This window comes from Thermobia domestica, chromosome 15 (genome assembly GCF_964235325.1).
Source record: "Thermobia domestica chromosome 15, izTheDome1.hap1.1, whole genome shotgun sequence".
Classification (NCBI taxonomy): domain Eukaryota; kingdom Metazoa; phylum Arthropoda; class Insecta; order Zygentoma; family Lepismatidae; genus Thermobia; species Thermobia domestica.
In genome coordinates, this window is record NC_137468.1 from 91,945,352 (window position 1) to 91,968,460 (window position 23,109).

At 34.4% G+C, this 23,109-nt stretch overlaps 1 protein-coding gene across 2 annotated transcripts in view; it reads left to right on the plus strand.

Annotated features, from left to right (window-relative positions):
* LOC145671150 (polyamine-transporting ATPase 13A3-like) overlaps window positions 1–23,109 on the plus strand; it is a 152,607-nt gene that overhangs the window by 64,615 nt on the left and 64,883 nt on the right. For both annotated transcript variants that reach the window (XM_081739974.1, XM_081739973.1), the window contains 5 exons: window positions 11,046–11,228; window positions 14,041–14,229; window positions 17,549–17,758; window positions 20,116–20,202; window positions 22,531–22,620. In XM_081739974.1, coding sequence (XP_081596100.1) covers window positions 11,046–11,228; window positions 14,041–14,229; window positions 17,549–17,758; window positions 20,116–20,202; window positions 22,531–22,620 — 759 coding nt within the window. The remainder of the gene's footprint in view (window positions 1–11,045; window positions 11,229–14,040; window positions 14,230–17,548; window positions 17,759–20,115; window positions 20,203–22,530; window positions 22,621–23,109) is intronic.

Genomic DNA, 23,109 nt, shown 5'->3' on the forward strand with positions numbered 1-23,109 from the left:
TATGATATTTCGTACAGAAATATGATTAGCTTGGTTTCTGTTAGTATTACCTTGCAATGTAGACTGACTCTCATAATTTTGAACTATAATAATTAAATGATTGAAATTAATACACTCCGAAGAGATCAATACTTGCTGTAGCCTAAACGGTAATAATATTCTTATTGATGCAATAATACGTGATTCTTGCTGATATGGATTGATCTGCTTCAAGTCATTATATGTTAAAATTACAAAATCTGTAATACTTTTGTCTACTTTACGATCAAAACGTCGGTTTCTAATTTGAGCATCCTGGTCTGCTAACATAAAATCATTTTCAAAATTTGCTAACAACGCATTTTTAAAATCTGAATAACTACGCAGACTACCTTTGATCGCTTTATATCATACCGAACAAGGTGGTAACTATATATATGGCAATATTTTAAGGAAATTAGCCTTATCTATACCAATTAGATCACATTCTTCTTCGAATTTTTCCAAAAAGGTACTCGCTGGGATGTCCTCAGTTCTACCGCTGAATTTAGTTAAAGATCTGATTTTACTGAATTTTACGCGATCACACTTAGTACTAAAATAACTTAGATGTCTTGGCTTTGTGTAGGTATGGTTCCTTCGACGTGGTCTTATTTTCTCGTCCTCAATATTAGAGATGGTGTCCTCCCTTTCAGAATAACCTTCTGATGGGTTGCTGTCTTCTTCACATAGTCTTGATTCATTTCTCCTATGTTCCTCATACACCACGTTGAGGGCAGGATCAGGATTACACTTTGCAATACTGATTTTCTCTTTGATGGCCTACACCTCTTCTTGCAGTCTCCGAATTTGATTTGTATATTCATTGACTTGTGTTTCTAGTACATCGATGGTACTTCTCACCACTGCAAAGCTATGGATAATTTGTTCTACCCTATTGTCGTTTATTTCTAGTTTGGTATTTATCTGCTGCGTTACTTGCTCCAATTTAGAATCCCTCTGCTGTCCTATTTGTAGGGTTACTTGTTCCAGTCTGGAATCCAATTTGGAATCCATCTCTGTCCTATTTGTTGTGTCACTTGCTCCAATCTGGAATCCAAATTTTGTGTCATGAAATTCATCTGCTGTCCAGGCTGTTGTAAAAAATCAATCACGTCCGATGAATTCTCAGTTGCTGGAATATGAATGTCTTCAACTCCTGTACTGGCATTCATTTTATCTCTTCGATATATTTTTCTTTTATTACGTAGTAAAATGTATTCCGTGATGTTGAGATAGTTTACTAAACTTCTGACTAATCTCAAGGTTCCACGGTTTCGGCACCATATATGTAACGTTATTTCTTCGTTACCTTCCCTGATTCAAATATATTTTGAATACTTATAAAATTCACGAGATCACAAATGAATTGCACCACAGTTATGCACTTTTAGATTATATATTTTTCCACATGTACCTTATTTGTTACATTAAAATAATATACATCCAATTATAACATTATGATTCTGTGTTCTATATCTTTCTACACTACCATGTCAACCAGATAAACAAGTTGTCATAGCAACGACAACAACAAATATCTCGATATAATACAAATATTTAAATTATTTTTTCATATATACTTTCTTCTTCTTCTTTTTAATAGCTTGCGCTTTTTAAACAGGACTTTTGCCCGTGAAATAGAAACAATATTTAGAAATACATAGAAAATATACACTATCGTTGAAACTTCCGGTCCGAGATTTCTATCCAGAATTGAGATCAACCTACATATATTCATGCTTATAATGGCCTGCCAACTTAGAGTACAGTACGTTCGCTATCCTTATCCGATGCCGACAACCGCGAGTGGTGGAGCATGTCACCAAACTCAGTATGAGGGCTTATTTGTGGCTGGTCGAAGGAAAGTCGGTGAGGGTGACAGTTCTGGTGTTGCCAAATTTTCCTTTTTGTTATTTCTTGGTCTTTTTTTTTTTTTTAATCTCTGCATTAAAACATAATACTTACAGATTTTGTATACAAGGAAACGATTGCCAAACTGCTATAGAAAAGTGGTTAGCAAGGGACAATTATTATTTAAGTATTGCGTTTGTCCTACAGATTGCCTAAGTAGGTTTGTAATGAGTATGTATGTTGTTTTTTTTTTATTAACTACTGAATCCATAATGACTTTAAAAAACAAGCAATTTAAATTGTGCACACCAGGAAACAAACCTTCATAATTATGACAAAAACATGATAACATGAATTCACACAGATGTTCATTTCTAATTTATGTTTCATCAAATGCTACTGGAACTTTTTTATTTTATATTACGAGGTCACGTAAACGTATATTTTCACTAGACTCTTAAGAGATTTTGCTAGTGTAGCTTTTAGTTCTACATCTTTCCTACACTGGTAATTAAGCGTAATTTATTGTTAAGGTGTACAGTATTAAACTAGTGTTGCCCACGAGCTGAGAATTATCTTTTTAAATTCGAGATGAGATTAGAAATATGACAATTCTCGTCTCATTTTCGAGACTAGAATGGAGACGAGACGATAAATTTCACGAGTCTGATGGGCAACTCGAGTTTATCCCAGACTTACTCCTCAAACTCTGTTTTATTGTTACATGAATCATAGCATAAAAATAAAATTCATAAAGTGATAGTACGAACACAATGAGGAACATTAATCAATTTTTAAAAGATATGCAGTCATTAACCTACTTACTCCAATTATAAATATGCTTTGAATGTTGACACACAATCATAGTCAACGTCTTGCGAATAAAATCAGAAAAATAAACACACTGCTGAACAAGACTGCACTTATTTAATATATGTGTTTTTATATTAAATAAGTGCAGTCTTGTTCAGCAGTGTGTTTATTTTTCTTTGAATGTTGTTATATCACTCCCTTCATGAACCTCTCATTATACTGAAGGATTCTGATAACTTCTAGATGAAATTAAGACAATTGAATTTAATTTTGTTTCACAATGTGAAGCTACGGATATCTTCCAAACCATCCGAATACAATATTCGACATCTACAACTACTAGTTGTAAAGAGGAATAAGATCAAAGGAAAAACCTGTTCCTAAGTCCATATTAAAAAAATAAATAAAATAAAATAAAAATTAAAGCATTGCCCGCTATTCCTTACTGTTTTTGTTCTATGACAATAAATGGTGAAACCAAAAATCGTTATTTTGAACCACTTCCGGTTTGAATACAGGGTTAAGGGAGGGTATAGAACCTATTCTTGGAACGTTGAATCTGTTACAAAAAAAAAGTGCTTCTCAATATCCTTTATAGTTCTTGCTCCATGAAAATCAGTATTGAAACCAGAAGTACTAGCAAATTCAACCACTCCTGGTTTCGATAGAGAGTTGCAAGGTGTGACTAGACCTATATACTCTTGAAACCCTGAATCGATTGCAGAAAATTGTTTGTCGCTATATATTACCATATTTGTTCTATGCCAATAAATGCTGAAACCGGAAATGGTTAATTTACCACTTCTGATTTGAATAGAGAGTTAGTGCAGAAGACAGAACCTGTTTCTGGGACGCTGGATCGATTTCAAGAAACTACATCTTTATATCTCTTGCGATTTTTGCTCTGATACTTGACGACAGACGAATGGAAGGACACAGCCATTCTATCAGATTGCAGATACTTATGCATAGCATATTTAGAAGTCTAAAAATTCAGAACATAAATTTTGTATGTGAATTCACAAAATGAGACGAGAATACCTTTTTCGATAATAGAAATGAGAGAACAAAATCTTCGAGAAGCGAGAGGAGATACGAGTTACAAAATTTACGAGGTGGAAAAGGGAAATCTTATTTCTCGTCTCGTCTCTTGGACAGTACTATATTAGACGCATTTATTACTATATTGATAATAGTATTTGATCTACGTTACGCAATAGATTCAGTGTTTATCAAAATTTCAGAGTGCATCTATTACAGTCAGAGCCGGATCTCCATGTTTTGCGCCCATGGGCCCTAGCGAAATTGCCACCCCTAACCACACGAATCGCATCGCTCTCCAAAACTTCCATTATCCTGGATCCAACTTTTACCGTTTCTACTAAATTATGATTATTACTATTACTAGTTATTACTGTTCTTATTTCTTATTACTCGTTTTATGTAATATATTTTAATTCCTGTATTTGGCCAGCATTTGGAGTAGATTCATTAAAACTTACCTGGCTTTTGCCTAACCTATACAACATTACATGGTGTAAAAGACGGCAAAATATAAAACAGTCTTAAATGACAAAGAGTTATATTATTGTACCTAAAAATTTACAAAATGACGTTTCTGAAACTTTTGTGTATCAAAACTGTTTACGTCTTGCTTCACATTGGCAAAACCATTAATGACGTAATCAAAATCAAGTTTAAAGTCAAGTCATTTTTCGATGGCTAAAACAGTTAGATGAACCAGTTTCTTCTGACAAAGAGTACATCTCAAATAGTTTTTGATTCTTGACATTGTGGAAAATGATCTTTCCGCCGCACAGTTAGTTGCTGGTGTACATTCATGTCCAAAATGATTGTCCCATATCTATAACTGTCTTCTTGTAAGAATATAACTTGGTACTACAGGGTACTTTTGAATTATTTTACAGAGTACTTTTAATACTGACACTATTTTTATAATCGGGAAATGAATATTTGTGGTAAAATGTCATAGGAAAAGAGCTATGAATACGAAAATTAGAATGAGTAAAACAAAATGTTGCTAAATGGACAAGAAAATTTCATTTTCGTTTGATTGTTCTTATTTACTGCTCTTTTGACATGAAATTTGCTACATACATATCTTTGCCGATTATACACATACTGACATTATAAGAAATACCGGGCGAATTCGTTATCAAATTATATTCCTACAACAACATATTTATATCGATATGCAACAATAATTTTGGACATGAGTGTATATAAAAACACTTTAAGGGAAATAATTATGTTAGGATGTAAGATTTTTAAGAGCAGTGATCTAAATAAATGTAACTGACTTTTCTTTCCGAAGCAAAAATGATGCTAATGTAGGCCATACTGCTTCAAACCGAGCGAAATAGCACTGTTGGTAGAGCTTTGGGTTCGCATTCGGAAGGTCATGGGTTCGATCGTCACCGCCGACCATCTTAACTGGGATTTTCTCTATTTCCTTCCCTTGTTGTTATATATCCAGTATAAAATGACCTGCAGGCTCTATCTGGTATTTGTTGAATAAATAAATAAATACACGTCAATTTGTAAAAGTACGAATGCCGAGCTGCCTACTGCCGTCCTTTTCAACAGATCAAAACATCATAACCAGTCAAACCACCATAAATAACCAACTGAACTATGACAATATTTACTACGACTAATCTGCTACATTATTATCGTAGTCACGGCCATTTAAAAATGGTTTTCGCTTATTTTATTGAGTCGTTGGTGAAATATGTATTTTCAATAATTCTATTGTTTTTATTTTTTAAATTGCCGCCCCTCAAAATCTGCCGCCCTGGTCCCGGGCCCATGTGGCCCATGCCTATATCCGTCCCTGTTTACTGTACATTTCTCTAATTTTGCTACAGTAAAAAGTTACTATTTATATAGCGCTTAGCGCTTTTGTTCTATTGATATAGTATTCAATCAGTGTTAAGGGGAAGCATTTATGCTTGTTGTGTTACATTGCTCTAGTTTCGCGGCAAATACGTTTATTATATCTGAGTTACGGGAAAGAAAAGAAAAGTGTGTTGTGAAGAGGATTTTAAAGAGAACTGATAAAGAAAAGAAAAAAAAACGAAAAATAGTCACTGACCATCCGATCCCTTTCTTGGTAATTTGAAGACATAGGCAAGGTCGTACAAGCATTGATGAATAGGTTTTAGCAACGGGAGGGTTGTCCACTGTCGTTATTTCGGTGATGTTTTGTGGTATTAGAGGGAGAGGGACCGAGCCTTTGAGTTTCTGAAACTGTATATCAGGAAAGCGAACGTTCTATATATGGTTTGGCCAGCTCTTCGACCTCTTTCTGCTGCTCAGATATCATTTCCGGTTTCATCTGAAAAAGTTCTAGAGAACTCTCCAGCCCCGTTTATATTTGGCTGTAAATCCTGATGTCACCCACTAGGTTATTATTATTATTATTATTATTATTATTATTATTATTATTATTATTATTATTATTATTATTATTATTATTGTCTTCGTTTTCTTCTCCATCTTCTTGCCGACGCGGTGATCGTGTGGGTTGAGTCGTCAAGCCAGCGATTCCAAGGTCCCGGCTTCCAATTCGGGCTGAGTGTGGTTGGTTGTGGATGTTAAACCCTTCATAGCAGTGCTAGAGGACAATCAAGACGGACCGAAATCTTTATTACTGAACGGGCCCATTGTCTTCTTCTTCTTCTTCACATAATAATAATAAATATAGAAAACTATTTTTGCATTGTGGTATCAGCGTTTCCTTTTTCTCCACTCGTGTTCGTTTGGAACTAACGATAGCATATCGTGCTTCATTTCACATCGATTCGCATCAATGACGTACCAGAGGTCACAATCACCACCGACTGTTATTATCTTGAATTTGCAACATTTGTCTTCGTGAGAAAACATATTCCAGTGTATCAGATTCATATCCCATCCAAGGCATGTATGATCACTAGAGTACATAACTTTCAGGGGATATGGGGAATGATTATTATACTTCCTGTTCGACGACGTTGCGAATTGTCGGAATAAGCATGTTTCCATCTTTCAACATGTTCTTCCATTTGTGCAAGTTTCAATGCGATACTCGTCGATGAGTTTTTATAGCTTCCCTTGTGAGTCAGAAGGTTGCAGCCAAACGACACGGCCAAGCACGACAGACGCTGTTGTGAGTACAATACTGTAAGGCAAGCTAATTGGTCTGTTGAAAAACAGCACAATAGGTTCATCTCAGCATTTGTAACCGTGGAAGAGCTATTTGTTGCCTTTTAGTTATGTAGGTTGCACGTATGTTGGGAGCAGCAGGAAACGTTATTTCCCGATTGAAGAAAGTTGCTGTGACCAGAGGAACGGCTGTGCAAGTGTTCCAATATCCTCCACCCAGTACTGTGCCAGATGGTAGTGGTGTATAACACATGGTGATTAGGATTAGGGTAACTGGGTAAATGTTATGTTCTCTGATGAGCCATGGTTCTGTGTTTAGTGATTCTGGCCATCAACTAGTGTGGCAAGAAAGAGGAACATGTTTCCATTCACCGAACATCCGTGAATGGGACAGGTGTGGTGGGCACTGATATTATGGTCTGGGCAGGCATCACGAAAATTAGAAGAACACCACTGTACATTTTTGCTGGTGGATCTGTAACCGGGAATCAGTATTACAATGAGATCATAACAGGATATGTTGTCTTTTTCGTGATGCAGTGGGCCTAGACATGATAATGTTCATGGATGACGACCTTCGTCCACACAACCGCCTAAGTTGAAGAGACCCTGGAGGGTGAGAATATCTACCGCATGGACTGGCCACCGTATTCTGATCTTAATTCCATTCAGCATGTCTGGGATTCTCTTGGACGATGAGTTGCATAGTGGAATCCACTATCTTTGACCTTTCAAGACTTGAAAACTGTCCAAAGGGAAGAATGGGACAACATACCCCTGGAACTCATGAACTCTCTCGCGGACAGCATTACAAACAGATGTGCAGTATGGATTGGTGCTCGAGATGGTCATACGCTTTACTGATTTGCTCAGAACTCCTCTCTATTCATGACACCTGACATTTCATGTCATTATTCCATGGTGCTGGCCGTGTGTTTGTTGGTTTTTCATGATAATAGTCGTGGAATATTAAATTGAAAACTTTTAGTTCCATAGTAATACCGTAGAAAGGACAATCTGTCACAAATGCTCATAGACAAATGGCAGTGTGCTGTGGAACTTGGCCTTTAGTGCAGCGTTGCAAATTTATTTGGCCATATAGAGGTGGCTATTGTATAATGCAGTTTCGTACAGTCATTTGTATTTTGTGTACGCAAATTCTTCCAGAACACTTTTGAAGAGCATTCATTCTATTTTACTTAGTGGTGAGTTACTTATACTTTCTCGCCCACCAGTTTGTGAACAGTTGGATTCCATACGGCTAGAAGTGAAGAAAATAACTTAGATGTCATATGTAGTTCTTTGTGTTAGCAGTATTGCTCCTTGGTGAACGCTTAGAGCTGTGAAACATAGCTCAGTAACTTCTCAGTATTTTCTTGAGTTCTCACACTTATGTTCCTGGGATGTAATTGGTTTTCAACACTTCTAAAGGTACGCCAAATATTTGTCCGATTCACTAGTTGACTTCGATACAGAGAAATTAATCTCCACACGCTACGCTTGAGTGAACTCCTTTACTTAAAATACACGTCTCTGTACGGGCCGTCACTTCAAGGCTATTTAAAGATTGTTGCATCTATATGGCAAAAAAATACAAAGATGTATCGTACAGTAGTGTTTCTAGAGTGTTTAGGTGCATAGTACTATTAAATCCTTATATGGAAAGCAAATAATAAAATTACTTGGTGTATATAAAATACGAAAGCTAAAGCAAAACAGGAAATACAGGCCTTATGGGCAATTTCAAGCTTTTTTCTGTAAAGTAATTTTCGTCCGGATTTCAAATATGTAAATTAGTACATAAATTATTCTTTTGCAGTGTGTTAACATAAAATTCCATTCTGATCCCAAAATCTTTTTCATGTAGTCAAAATAGAATAAGGAAAATAATATAAAGATTTCTACATATCGAAGTTTTTTTATTTTATTTATTATAGTAATACTTCCATTTCTAAATGGTAGGTCAAAATGTCCATAATGTATACAAACTTTTCACAATGGTTCTCCTTCGTTTTACTCCTGCTACTGAGTTAATACATTTCCTTTTTATTCGATGATTAGATTCTTCACACATTACTTGTAAGATTTAACTGACGCACAGATGGAACCCAGACCACAAGGTAGTTTCACCTAGATGTTAGCACCGTCCGCATATCAGCTGAAACCTGCTATCACTTACGTCATCCGTATTGCTAGTTGATGAACCGTGAATGAAATGATAAAGCTCAAACATTGAGAAACCTCTTTTCTTCCATTTTATTTTCCTCAGAACAAATAAGTATTACAACAAGGTGATTATTGGCTTTTCTCCTCCTTTTTCGTTTCTTTTGTTAAATATTTACAGAACCAAAGAATAATCATTTATCTCGGTACTTTTCTAATAAATACTTCTCAGTAAAATAGTGGGTATTTTTGAGATGTTCTTCATATTTGCTCATGTTCTACATATAACCCTTGGAGCTCATAACTAATTCGAAGTATTCTGTGATCCATAGTCCTTTTCATCTGAGACAAGTGGTTTATCTGTGAGACATGTGCTCGCTAGTCGAACGTACCACGGTATGCGTGATAACGAAAAATCTCTTAAACTGTTTTCATTTTTGACATTCAAAAGTGCGTATGAGCTTTGTCCTCGCTTTTCACTATTACCAAAATATTGCAAAAGCCAAAGAACAAGCATTTCTCTGTAATTTTCTAGTAATTTATTTAACCAGGATAATTTCGAGATGACCTTCGTTATTGTTCAATTCGTTATGAAAGAATATGTTCTCATAATTGATTTCAAGACGTATTCTTTTAAGTATTGAGAACAAACTATTTTACTAAAGTAGTATTTTCAATACAAAATAATTATGCAGAGAATTTTTACTATTCCTTTTTGATTCCCACAATACTTTTAAAAAGATGAAAAAAGTGGGGACAACCCTGATAAGTACTTACGTCAGAGGTCGCAAAAATATAAACCAAGCTAACGTTTCATTTTTTTAAGGGGGGTGGTGTGCTTATCCGAAACAAAGTAGCCGAAAGCTTTCCACCCTGTAAATGCTACATTCTTTAGAACTTCAGCTCACTAAGGAGTTATGGCTGCCAGATTGTTTATGCTCAGTTTGCGATGCAAGGTAATCACATAGGTTTCCAGGAACTCTGTGTTTAGCTTACATTGGAGTTCACTATTTTCTAATTCACTCAGGCTCTAGCTGGACCACATGGGTTATGCCCCTGCTGTACTCGCCATCGTCTTCATCATACTGCGTTAGATGGCCGTCGTCGGTCTGGCGGCAGTAGGAAAAACCTTAGAAGTCCTTATCTTAGTTGGCGGCACATATGCAGATGTGGGCTTCAATCTGCAATAACAAAAACTTTCCCTCACAATCTCTCACACACATATACACACTCAAGGAAAACAAAGCTGGCTAGTATTTAAAAGAAACCAGGGATATCGAGGCATTTTCCCGAGTTTTCAATAGAAACCTGACCTCTGCCGAGAGACAGATAGCTCAAATGACAGCCTAGGCATGGCTTATGGAGTGGTCTTCAGAGCAATCGCACTCGGCCCTAGCCTTTGAAAGAAGGCAGACCGTCTGCAAGCCAAGATTAGCATAAGTCTTCTGCGATATTCTGATTGATATAAATTTCACATGTATTAAATTAGAGCAATAGTTATTTTTATATTATGTTAAAAATATTTCATAATCCCATCGTTCTTATCTTTTTAGTTACAACCAATTACAATTTTGATTATCCAGAGGTATAGGTGTCCTTTAGAGCACGGCAGTGGCATGGTAGTTCCGGTCTAATAAAATTTTAATTTCCTAATTCCCTCATGGTGCTGAATCAGCACTAAAAACTCATGACCACACCGAGAGTCAATCCCGGCATTACATAACTTCCTAAATCTAGAGTTAATTACTTTAGATGAACTGTCATACTGTATAAAAATTAGATTAGTCCTTACATTTAAAATAAATAAATAAATTCAAAAGAGCTTCATTAAGAATAAGGTTGCAGAAGATCTTGTATAAAATATTAACAAGAAGTAAATGAGTTAAATATGACAGAAATATTAAAGGCAGTTTTGAATAGGAAAAGTTGTAATTTAATTTCCATTATGAAGTACCACATTTTATAAACATTGGAAAGTTTTTGTTTGTTTTGGTCTAACATTATTAACATTGTCGTCTATTTTCTTCTAGGTATTAGCAGTTGTAATTAGGACAGGATTTTCTACTGCGAAAGGAGAATTAATTAGGTCCATACTCTTCCCAAAACCTATGGGATTCAAATTTTACAGGGACTCAGTAAAATTTATTGTCTTCCTGTTTTCTATAGCTTCGTGTGGAATGGCCTATTGTCTTTATATATACATTATAAGAGGTGTAAGTATTTTTAATTATTTTTCTGTACGTGGGGTTTTAAATTTGTTTTTTAATTCGAAATATGAGTCCCAAGATTTTTATTGCTGACAGAGATGTACAACGTATTATCAAAAGAAAACTTCTTTATATTATTATTATTATTATTATTATTATTATTATTATTATTATTATTATTATTATTATTATTATTATTATTATAATTATTATTATTATTATTATTATTATTATTATTATTATTATTATTATTATTATTATTATTATTATTATTATTACTTAAATCTGTTTGTGTTGATTTAATAATTCTCTATGACAATATTAAACAATGCAAGCAGTAAATGATTTTTATTTGACGATGATAATACTCTCACAGGATTGTTATATATTGTTAAGTTATTTGTTTCAGTAACTTGTGTTGAAATTTGTTCTTTTTGTGCTCTTATGACAAAATCATTGCCTTTTTTTTTCAAGAAAAAACAAAAGCGATTTCTGGAAACTGTTTTAAAAGAAAAAAAAAGGAAGGCGTATGAAAAAATATGTACTGTTACAATTTCGTACGTTTTCTGTAATATCTGAAGAAAATTACGGCTCGATCTGAAAAAGAGTTGAGGAGTCTTACTAGCAAAACATGAACTTTACAGGAATTGACGACGTAATTGACGTTAAGCTGAATGCTGAAGTGGTGCGAGCTCAAAGTGTGGTTTCTTGTTATTGGGTTGTTGAGCTACAATAATAATAATAATAATAATAATAATAATAATAATAATAATAATAATAATAATAATAATAATAATAATAATAAAGAAGAAGAAGAAGAAGAATGACATAAAATTCACTTTCTCTTCCAGGACTGACATTTTATGAAACTTATTATCCCATCTACTCTATAAAATATTCTTAGGAATCTTTTTATTATTTTTTAAAAAAATGTGTCTTTTCTTCTATTAATACGAAAATAAAATTAAGGGAATTATAATTAATACTACTTTAAAAATATAAATATACAGTCTATATATAAATGTAACTATGCTAATATATATATACTCATCTGCAGAATTTAAAAATAATGCGAAATTGCATACAAACTGTTGTTGATAGCAGTCGTACATGCATTGAGTTTATCCCAAGACGAGTTTGCCACACAATTAGCACACATGATTCCCGATGCTACCGCTTTTACAGTTTGGCGGCGCTGAATACCAGTAGTTGTGTATGAGAAGTCACATACAACGTACATACAGCTGTACTTTTGATCTTATTGCTAGCATGTGTAGGAAAAAGACACAATAATAATAATAAACATTAATGATGTCACGGATGGAAGAACTATAAGACGACTAGAGAGGAGTCAGACTCAAGTGGAAGTGTCGCGTGAACTCGGTTATTCTACAGAGTGTTATCTCAAGGTCTGGGCAATAGGGTGAAAATATCTCTCGGAAGTTTGGTAGAGGACGTCATCAGTAGGCCGAGTTTTGTAGGCGGTCATCACCTTGGACACTTCTCTCTCGCGACTCACCTAACACACTTGCCACTTGCCATTTGTCACGCTCGCACCGCATGACCGGTCACTAATAATTTGCCCTCTTTGGAAATCAGAGAGGTTGCCCATTACATTATCTCCGTCTGCACAGTTTACTGCAGACTGTCGTTCTACTGCTCCTTATGTAGTACGGAGTTGTGCCTAACACACCACTACCTACAGCCGGGTGAAGCAGTCGCCTCCTGACTATTGCCAATCCAGATATCTAATATGTTTTCAATTTCAAGTGTTCCTATTACTTTACTTACCATCTTTATAGTTACAGGAATTATTGAAGCAAATAGGTTTTGATAGTAGATGCTACTAAATCAAGCTATTAAATAAATAAAAGTAGGATGATTTTAATCATAGCTTTAATCGATTTTAATCTAAACCCATAATACTAATTCTTGAGTACCAAGGGAATCACACGCTATTTTCTTACTTATTTTATTTTTATTTGTCGTTTCTTTTTTATTTATTTATTTATTAATTTATTTCTACGAATATTAGCCTGAAACATTTTCTGAAAGTTGGGAGGTGATTTAAGTAATTTTCTGAAAAGTAATTCAAAATCTAAAAATAAACATTTTTAAAGAGCTATATTTTATGAAAGTGTAAAATTTGTACGAAATATGTCGTTCAACAAGTTAAAAATGAATGTGTTCCTTTTATGCTTGACCAATTCAACCCTAACTTACGGATCACTGAGAAGTCTCGAAATAGATGTATTGCATGAAAAGTAAATGTTTTTTACGAAAATTGTAGGAAAAATTATTTTTCTTATCGCATTATCTATGTGCTGAAACTCCTAAGTTGGGGGTGAGTTGACTTCTTTTAACCCTTTGTCTTTTACCGACTACAGTTCCAAGCAATTAGAATGATAGACAAGTCAAAATGAGAAACTATAGATCATGTTCCATCAAAATCAAATATTTTTTACGAAACTTACAGTGGAAAATTTATATATATATATTACCGTATGTATGCGTGAACTTTGAACTTGGTTTCTACTCTTCCTTCCTATTTAAGTTTTATCTTAAATAGATTTCACGCCCAAGCAATAGGCTTTTTTCGTAAGACAAAGAAACCACACGCCAGATTTTATTTAAAATCTTACAAATTTTACAAGACTTAACCATGAAAGAGTATGTCAGTCAAACGGACAGACTGCCTTACTACTATTTATTTATCAGATTTCATTATTATTATGTCACACGGATCCTGAATGCACTAATTTTGTTGTATATGTAAAAATACTTGCTGAATGTATTAATCTAAATAATTTAATTTCAGGCTGATGTAGAAACCATTTTGTTACGGACGTTGGACATCATTACAATTGTAGTTCCTCCTGCTTTACCTGCAGCTATGACTGTTGGTACCGTATATGCTCAAAATCGTCTACAGAAAAAAGGAATTTTCTGTATATCTCCGCCAAGAATAAACATCTGTGGCAAATTGAAATTGATTTGTTTCGATAAGGTGAGTTGTAGCTTTGGATTTAATCTATACGTTTAGCCCGTGTTTTGTTACGAATATCCTAGCATAATAATGTTTAGTTATAATAAACCTGATGACCAAAACCATGTTTGCTAGTAAGATTAATGGTTGCAGCTGCAATAATAATAATAATATATAATAATATAATATCATCTTGAGACATTGTCTCTTTGAAATATGGAGGCATATCCAAAGAAATTCCACTGTCATTTGAACTGCTCTTTACTCTTATTCGTAGATGTTACTAAATTAATCAAAGCTTGTCATCAATAACTGGATTCACGCTTTTTATTGTGTGAAATGTAAAGTGTCCTATTCTCTTAACAATAAAACTGTTATTACGCCTGTGTATTTATCCAGTGGTATAATTTCAAGAAATTTACGATTTTCTTCGAGTTCCCTCGTGGCTATATGATTAGCATACGCGCCTTGGGTGTGGGAGAGTTGGGTTCGATTCCCTAGGGAAGCTCATTTGGTTTTGGATTCCACAAGCTTTAGGTCTGTAGACGGCAGACTAAAAAAACTGCTTCTTCACGTCTCTATTGTCAGTTGCATCAGTTACAGAAGCAGCCATCAGGGGGTAGCACGGATGACCAGTGCGGTCTTCTTGGAACCCAGCAAGAAGTCATTCTTCATCTGTTGATTCCAGTGCAGTACAACAGCAGACAAATCTCCTGCGACCATTGTCAGTGCAGAGAACCATGTGAAGACGAGGCGGATCCAAGGATAACCAAGGCTGGCAGAAACAAGGAAGAGTGTCTAACACTAAGTACTTTGGACAAGTGTAACGTTTATTTAACCTGTAATCGGAGCGCTCAGCTCAATATTTTGTAATTTTAATTTCATTTTTTTTTAACATATAGATTTCTCTTATCTAAATATTTGTTTCTTTTACCCCCTAATAATTCCTGTGAGTGTGTTTGGCAATACATATTGGCGCAAATACCTACGCTTACTGCTGGAGCAAGTGTACTCTTGTATTCATTAGAATATGATAATCACAGTTCCACGTCTCATATATCCTCGGTGCTAAAGGGAGACTAAACTCCAGTCCACTCAACCAACCAATCTATTGTGTCCCTTCATCCGTCATAATGTACGTTGAAAAATCTTATGTCAGAAGCTCACAAGTCAGCTTCCGTTAGCATACATCGCTAAATAACCGTTGGGATACATCGCGACAGATGAAGGGGACAGTAGAATTCTTGAAATTATATCAGTGAATAAATATACGGACATAATGATATCAGTTTTATTGTTAAATTAATAATTATGGGCCAAACATTTTCCTTATATCCTATTCTCGTTTGGTCTCTCAAATTTTCTATCCTAGACGGATGTAGTTTTCTTTAAAAATTTGTTTACTAGTTATCTCTGTTTAGGATTAACATAAATTGAACGTTTTTTTTTTCATCAAATTTTACCAAAAAGAACCAGTTTTAGATATAGAGACTAGCCTTTGACTAGCTGGGTGCTCTGCCCCCAGACCCCCGAGTTCGTTCGGCCTACGGCCTCGCATTTCTTATCTATCGCCCTTTGCATCAACAGCGAATTTCGTGAACTTGCTCTTCATATTTCCTGAATCTGTCCACACGCTGTCTTTGCTCGGCCTGCGGCCTCGCATCTCTTGAACCCACAATTCTATCATTTCTTTTCCTATTTCAACTATTTAAAAGATAAGATTTTGTATCCCAACAAAACGCCCATTTAAATAACATGGGAATTTCTTCATCCGCCTTTAGACCCCTAAAAAATTAAAAATATTCACTTTTGGCAATTTTCGTGTCGATTAATCCTGGGATGCTATAATCATGTCAAATTTCATTATTCTAATCATGCCGGAAGTGCCTAAACATTTTGGGGTGTAGAAGACATATAAATAACATGGGGAAGATTTTTCAGTTCCCCATAAAAGCACTCTACTGTTGGAAATTTTTATTTCTGATGATTCACTTAGGTAACGCTTACGAAAACGTACAAGCATACCGAATTTCAAGATTTTATTCCAATTCTAAGTACCTAAAACATGAGATTATAAGTCCATAAATAGGCGCATTTAAATAACATGGGGAAATTCTTCATCCAATCTAGACACCCTCAAAATTAAAAATATTCACTTTTGGCAATTTTCGTGTGGGTTTGTGCCGAAAAGCTACAATGATGTCAAATTTAACCATTGTAGCCCTACAGGAAGTGCTCAATAATTTTTGGATATAAAAGGTGCCCCATATAAATAACATGGAAAAGATTTTTCAGTTCTCTATAAAACCACTCTAAAGTTGGATTTTTTATTTTTACTGATTTACTTAGGTACTGCTAAGAAAACGTACAAGCATACTGAATTTCAAGATTTTATTCCAATTTTAATTACCTAAAACATGAGATTATAAGTCCAAAAGAAGGCCCATTTAAATAACATGGGAACATTTTTCATCCCCTCTTTAGACCCCCTAAAAATTAAAAATATTCACTTTTGGCAATTTTCCTGTCGGTTAGTCCCGGAAAGCTACCATCATGCCAAATTTAATCATTGTAGCCCTACAGGAAGTGCTCGATAATTTATGTCAGTTCATGTAGTTTTATATATAGCTAGGAAATATTCTTACAAATGACAGAGAGCTTCTGGATTCCCTGTATTTCCTGCAATTTTAAGGAGTCACTGAAGCGAAAGGTGTTCAAAATAAAACTTGTAAGGAAATTAAAAGATTAAAACCTACACTGTAGCTTTAATCCTCATTATGACGCGAACTTAATAAGTAATAAAACCATCGAAGCAAAAGAACAAGCACATTAATATCTTGAACGAAATCAATAGGACAGTTTTAACAAGATGCAGATACTGATAAGTTTTGCATAATTATTTACAAGAAAAATCGCTACTAGCAAAGCAGCTATTTTGAGTCTTAATCAATTACGTAGTTTACGAGGCATTTCTCAGAAATTTGACGGGCCTGAGAAGATGCTAGTTCTCAATATGTAGATATTCAGCTCTTCCGTACATATTCCCTACCGTTTACTAACTCTTTGTAATAAAAGCAATTAAGAATATTGTGAAGTGTTGCTTCTGGTTTATTTAATAAGAACTAATAATTTTAATAAGAAATAATAATAAGAGAAAATAATTTCTAATAAGAAATAATAATTTCTTTAATAATGAGAGTTTAGAAAAGTTAGAATAATTCTGCCAACAAGTACATAGAATATGGTAAAACGTCCTTTTTCTTTTCTGAATTATACCTTCTTTTTCAAAAGATATGTTTACCTATAATTTTTCTAGTAATATATTATTATTTCTTTTTAGACTGGTACATTGACGGAAGAAGGTCTTGATTTATGGGGTGTTATCAATAAAAGAAATGGAGGGTTCGAGAGTCCGATTACTGATGTCTCATTACTTTCTTCTAAATCCTCCATTATAGCAGCAATGGCAACTTGTCATTCCTTAACTCGAATCCATGATGTACTAACTGGTGATCCTTTAGATCTGAAAATGTTTGAAGCTACAAACTGGGTAAGTACTACAAACGTTTGAAGCTTTCTTTACACTTTACGATACCTCTCTTAACGTCGCTTGCTTTTACGGGCGGAAGTACAGCCACCCTCAAAAGTTGGGACAGTATTTATGGTAAAACTAATGAATGTAACAATAGACATTTTCATCAAAGAAGCACAAATGATCGAATATTTGCAAACTGCTACCGCACATCACAGACCTCACATGGGAAGAACAAAACACACTATCAGTATACAGTTGCATCATTAGCGTACGGCAGTGATGCCAAGCGGTGAATGTTTCCTTTACTGGAAAATGTACTGTATATCACATATTGGTTACATTTAAAGTGCCTGAAAAATGTCTCACATGTTAACACTTAAATATGCCTCTGCGCAGTTCTACGAGATATCATTGGTAGCTTTTAAAGAAAGTCATATCGGTAAAAAGTAAACGTTATTTCTTCAGACTAAGGGAAGAAAACGTACCTAATGTCTGGGTCACTGAAATGGATATTGACACTTTAAATGCAATAGAAGTCCAAATTAGCCTCCCTCGGCATGGGGAGAGGATAAAGGAAAGGGAAACATGTAACAATAATCGAATGCAACAAATATGAGTGTTGAATCCATAGTTTTCCGGGTCACAGAGGTGAATACTGACACCTTCGAAGGCAGAAATATGCACTGTACTTTCTATCATGTACCGTGCCTATGTAGAGGTGCACTATACAGCGCTTTATGGGAATACCTGTAAAGTACCTGTATGTGTCTCGCATATTTACAATAAAACATACGTAATGTTTTATCGAAATGTTTCGGAACTGTGGAAATTGTTTGTACAACATTGTGTGCAACTAGACTTTGTCAAATATTAAAAATGTGCCTATACGTTGCTGTTCACAAGATCTATGTACACCTAATGTACGGTACAAACCAATATCAATCTGAGTAGACTTTTCAGTCGAGTTCCATGTCTCCATGGCAGAAATATGACTGTATTTATAACATATACCATGTTTATGTAGATGCTACTGAACATACACTGTACAGCGCATTATGAAAATACCTGTAAGTGTCTCGCATGTTTATATTAAAATACGTATCTCTACACGAAATGTTTCAGGACTGTGGAAATCGTTTGTCCACCACATGTGCAACTATTCTTTGTCAGATGTTAAACATATGCCTGTGTATTGCCTGTATGTTGCTATTCACAAGATCTATTATAGTTAATGTACGGTTAATACAAAACAGATATTAATATAGGTATCCTTTTCTGCCGAGTGCATGTATTCATTAAAAAAATATGTTCCGTACATGCAACCTACAACATGTCTACGTAAATATGTACAATACAATACATGTTTTGAGTGCCTGTATAGTGCTGCTTACCCTTTCTTTTATTACATGTTGAAGGCAAAACCAGTGTCTGTACATGCACACTATACGTTGATTGTATCGAGTATACTGCACAGCGCATGTACGTTCACTATAAAATAGGTCTTAAAACCGGTAATTATAGATCAAAACACATGTTTTTCTTCATGGAATAGGTGCAATACATGCAACATACATAAAACAGGTCCCCAGAAAATGTAACAAATGCATCTGCACCTCTACAGGTGTTTATAGCGCCTGTACAGATTTTTCTTTTTCGTATGAGTAACATAGGGAAATTCGAAATATTGACATATCATAATAATTGCAACAATTTCACCCCCTTCCACGTCGAATCTTTTTCTTTGTGGCATCTTAACTATACAAAACCTGTGTATAGCCCATTTTTCAAATGTCTAGCTTAAGGCAAATATCTAAGTGTTTATTGAGTCAGTGAGGACTTCTTTTATGTAGAGAGATAAGTAGAGAAAATAACAGATTTGATTTTATAAGAGATGGTTTATATATGTCTTTTTCTTCACTGCATATGAAGAACAATTGTGAATGGGTTAAAGTACATACCAATACAAGGAAATAATAACCAGTAGAGAATCTGGCTTCTTACGTAGTACTATAGGAAATGTCAGATTCCTTTCTATCGTAATTGATATATGTAAGTGACTACCCGTGAATCATGCTATAATTATGCATTTCTTATATGTATAATAACCGTAATCTATTCTAAACCTATTCCTCCACTCCAGGCCTTTAATTTTTAGTTTTCATATACTTCTTTGAATCACTGGGAAAACTGGCCATCCTCTACTAATTTAGTAGTCTCACATAGCTACTACATTATAAGTTAGTGTAAATAGGAGTGTATCCGCCTTGGGTAGAACACTCAAACAAGATATAGCAAGTAGGTTAAGGTAAAAATGTAAAATGGTTGAGAATTTGTAAGATTTTGCTTCATATTCATTCTATAAAATTTTACAGGAATTCGAAGAGCCTGCTCAAGATAATTCACGATTTGATCTTCTTATGCCAGCTGTTGTTCGTCCTAGTCAAAATATTGTACAAGAGGTAAGTTTTATAAATCTCATAAAATGACAATATGAAATGTCAGTCAACCAACTGTACTATTTTACTTCATGTGATTCTAATTTCTGACAAGACTTCTTGGGATGAGCACCTTTTCTTCCTTGAAATTTCGGTAAGTGAAAAGAGAGGCAAGAATTCAGTCATCCAAGATTTAAAAAGGAAAACAAAAGCAGCGATGACATCTGTTAGCCGAAATCTCGGTATAAATTAACCTTATCACAGGAATTAGAATCACATGTAAATGAAAATTTTAGTAAAATGTGTATACGCGGCATTAATAACACAAAATAATCTAATTTTAGAATAACCACTAAGGTTAAATTTTAAATTCAGAGATGGGAGGCACGTGACTTGGTAGGAGAGTCCTCACCTCGGGTGTGAGGATCCATGTGAGTTTGTGGTGGACAATATCGTGTTTGTAGGTTTCCTCGAAGTGCTCCGATTTACTTCCACATTCTCATTCCACCAATTCTTTCGTAACCGTTCACTGCCATTATTCATCCGTTCCTCTTACAGGGTGTCTATCGGTCACGAAAGTCACGAATGTCACGAAATCAGAAAACGGTCATGAAAGTCATGAAAGAGTCACGAAACTTAGCTTTTGGGTCACGATTTTTTTTAACTGCACAAATGTAAGTACAGATTGGAAAATTTCGTTCTTAAAACGTCAAAATTCACCACCAAAAATGTCTATGGTCGGCTTTAGACGCTACCAAATCGCAAGCAAAATATGTTTCTATCGCATGGATGAAAAGTCGGTCTAATTCGCACTCAAATTTGCTCTTGAAAATGTTAGGAAATTTTATGATTTGGTGAAGAAAAGGTCACGAAAAAGTCACAAAATTTCATTTTGGAATTTTAGTAGACACCCTGTATTAGCGTACAGGAAATAATCGTGGGACGTAAATGAACAAATTTCATTGAATCAGAGCGCACTTCTTCATGGAGATATGCTAGTTTTAGTATCAAATGTACAAAATGCTAAGATTTTCGTGAGAAGATGTATTATTTAAAACTTAAACAGAAATACATGTGTTCTAATCAAGTCGAATGTTTATAATCCGTCCTAAGCAAGGTAAAAGAAGAAAAATGGATTTGCCAGACAATAGGAAAGAAATGTAAATAAATGATCATATGTGTCATGCGTCCTATTGAATCGCGTGACAGAAGAACAAGTTGCAGACCAGCTTCAACTATTTGTTCAAGAGATCCATCGAGTTACTTGTTTCCTTCCGTTTCTTGATGATTCAACCAATACATATGTTTGGTCAGTTCTTTTACCCTGCAGTGACGACTGAAAGATGAGAAAAGTTGAAATTTGTAGTGATTTACTTTAAAGATTTCGCACCAAAATTTTGTTTAAAGCTCTGCATTTAATTTAAAATTCTAACGTAGGTAATTTTTGTATCATCGCTACTTCACTAAGGGTGTATGTTATTGTAAGTATCTGTAATAAATTAGGAAGTTTAGAATGGTCATTTAGGACAATTCTGAAATGAGCTTCCAGATAGCTATGTAATTAACATAGTAAAGTGTTAATGTCTCTAGGATTTGATTCCTATTGGGAAAAGAGCGTGTGAATTAACCCACAAAACAAAATGAAGGGATTCAAATTAAAATGGCTTTCTGAAAATCAATGTGTAGCACCATATTTCTGATATAAAGCAAGGTTTGACGCAAATTTTCTACCATACAATATTCTCCATGTTGGAGATTACCAAAATAATGCATTAATTTATCTCATATTACTAGTGAGTCATTGAGCTGTGAAGTTACGTTTTGTCCTTCATTATAATGTTCGTTGTAAGCAGAATACTCCTTCCTGCCTTTCTTCATTTTTCTGGTATTCAATGTTGTATATTATTACATTTTAGTGTCTTGATTTCGTTTCTCAGTACTACACATTTCATTAAAAAATGGCTATATGTTACATGTAATATTTCATAAATAAATAAAATAAAATAACTATTCGTAACGCAGAACTTTTAATTGGGTTTCCTTATAATTCATTCAACACATTTTATGTAGTACATGGATATTTATCTCTCGTCTGTACTTGAAAAGTATAATTTACTATAGAAACGATACACTGCGTTATAAATGACTAAATTACATTCGAACAGGCCTTCGTACTTTTCTTTCTTATACCTCAGTACGTTGAAAAATCAATTTGAAACTTAATTATTTGTCATCTTACCTAAAATAAATATATAAACAATAATAATAGAATAGTTATTATTAATTGTTTCGTAATAGATACTTTTTATTTTTTGTTTTGTAATAGATACTTTTTTATTTTATTTGTTTCAGGAGCTACAAATCCTTAGTAAAGATCAATTAGCTACAGGTGGAGACGGTCTAGATGGAACGAGTAACAACGGTGATTTGGAAGTAGAGGAAGTAAGATTGTTTATTCCATCAGGTTCTTAAAAGAAAATTTTTAATATATGATTACGATTTAAGAGTTACTTGAAAAAAAAAATGCCTATAGTAAATATTTTCCTATTATGCAAAGGAAATATCTTGACTGAGCAGGATATGGAAGAAGTAATGAACAAATCTTGCTTTTATTTCAGTTACTTCAAGTTTTATTCCTATAGTCACTTCATTAAATCGGTATGGGAAGATAAAATGGAATTTGGGAACTGACAGACTTGCATCGAGATGGTCATGAAAAAATAGGTTGGCTAACCTGTATTTCGTGTATTAACGATTGCATTGAGTTAATGTAATTTCATAGTAAGACTACGCGTAACATTAAAAACTCCCTAAAACTTTGGACAGAAGTATTCTCCAATTCAGGAGCTATTATACTAATTCGAATGAAAAATCAAAGGTCTACGAGATACAATGAAATTGTTGGGAGGGCTATATAGGTATGGCTGAAAG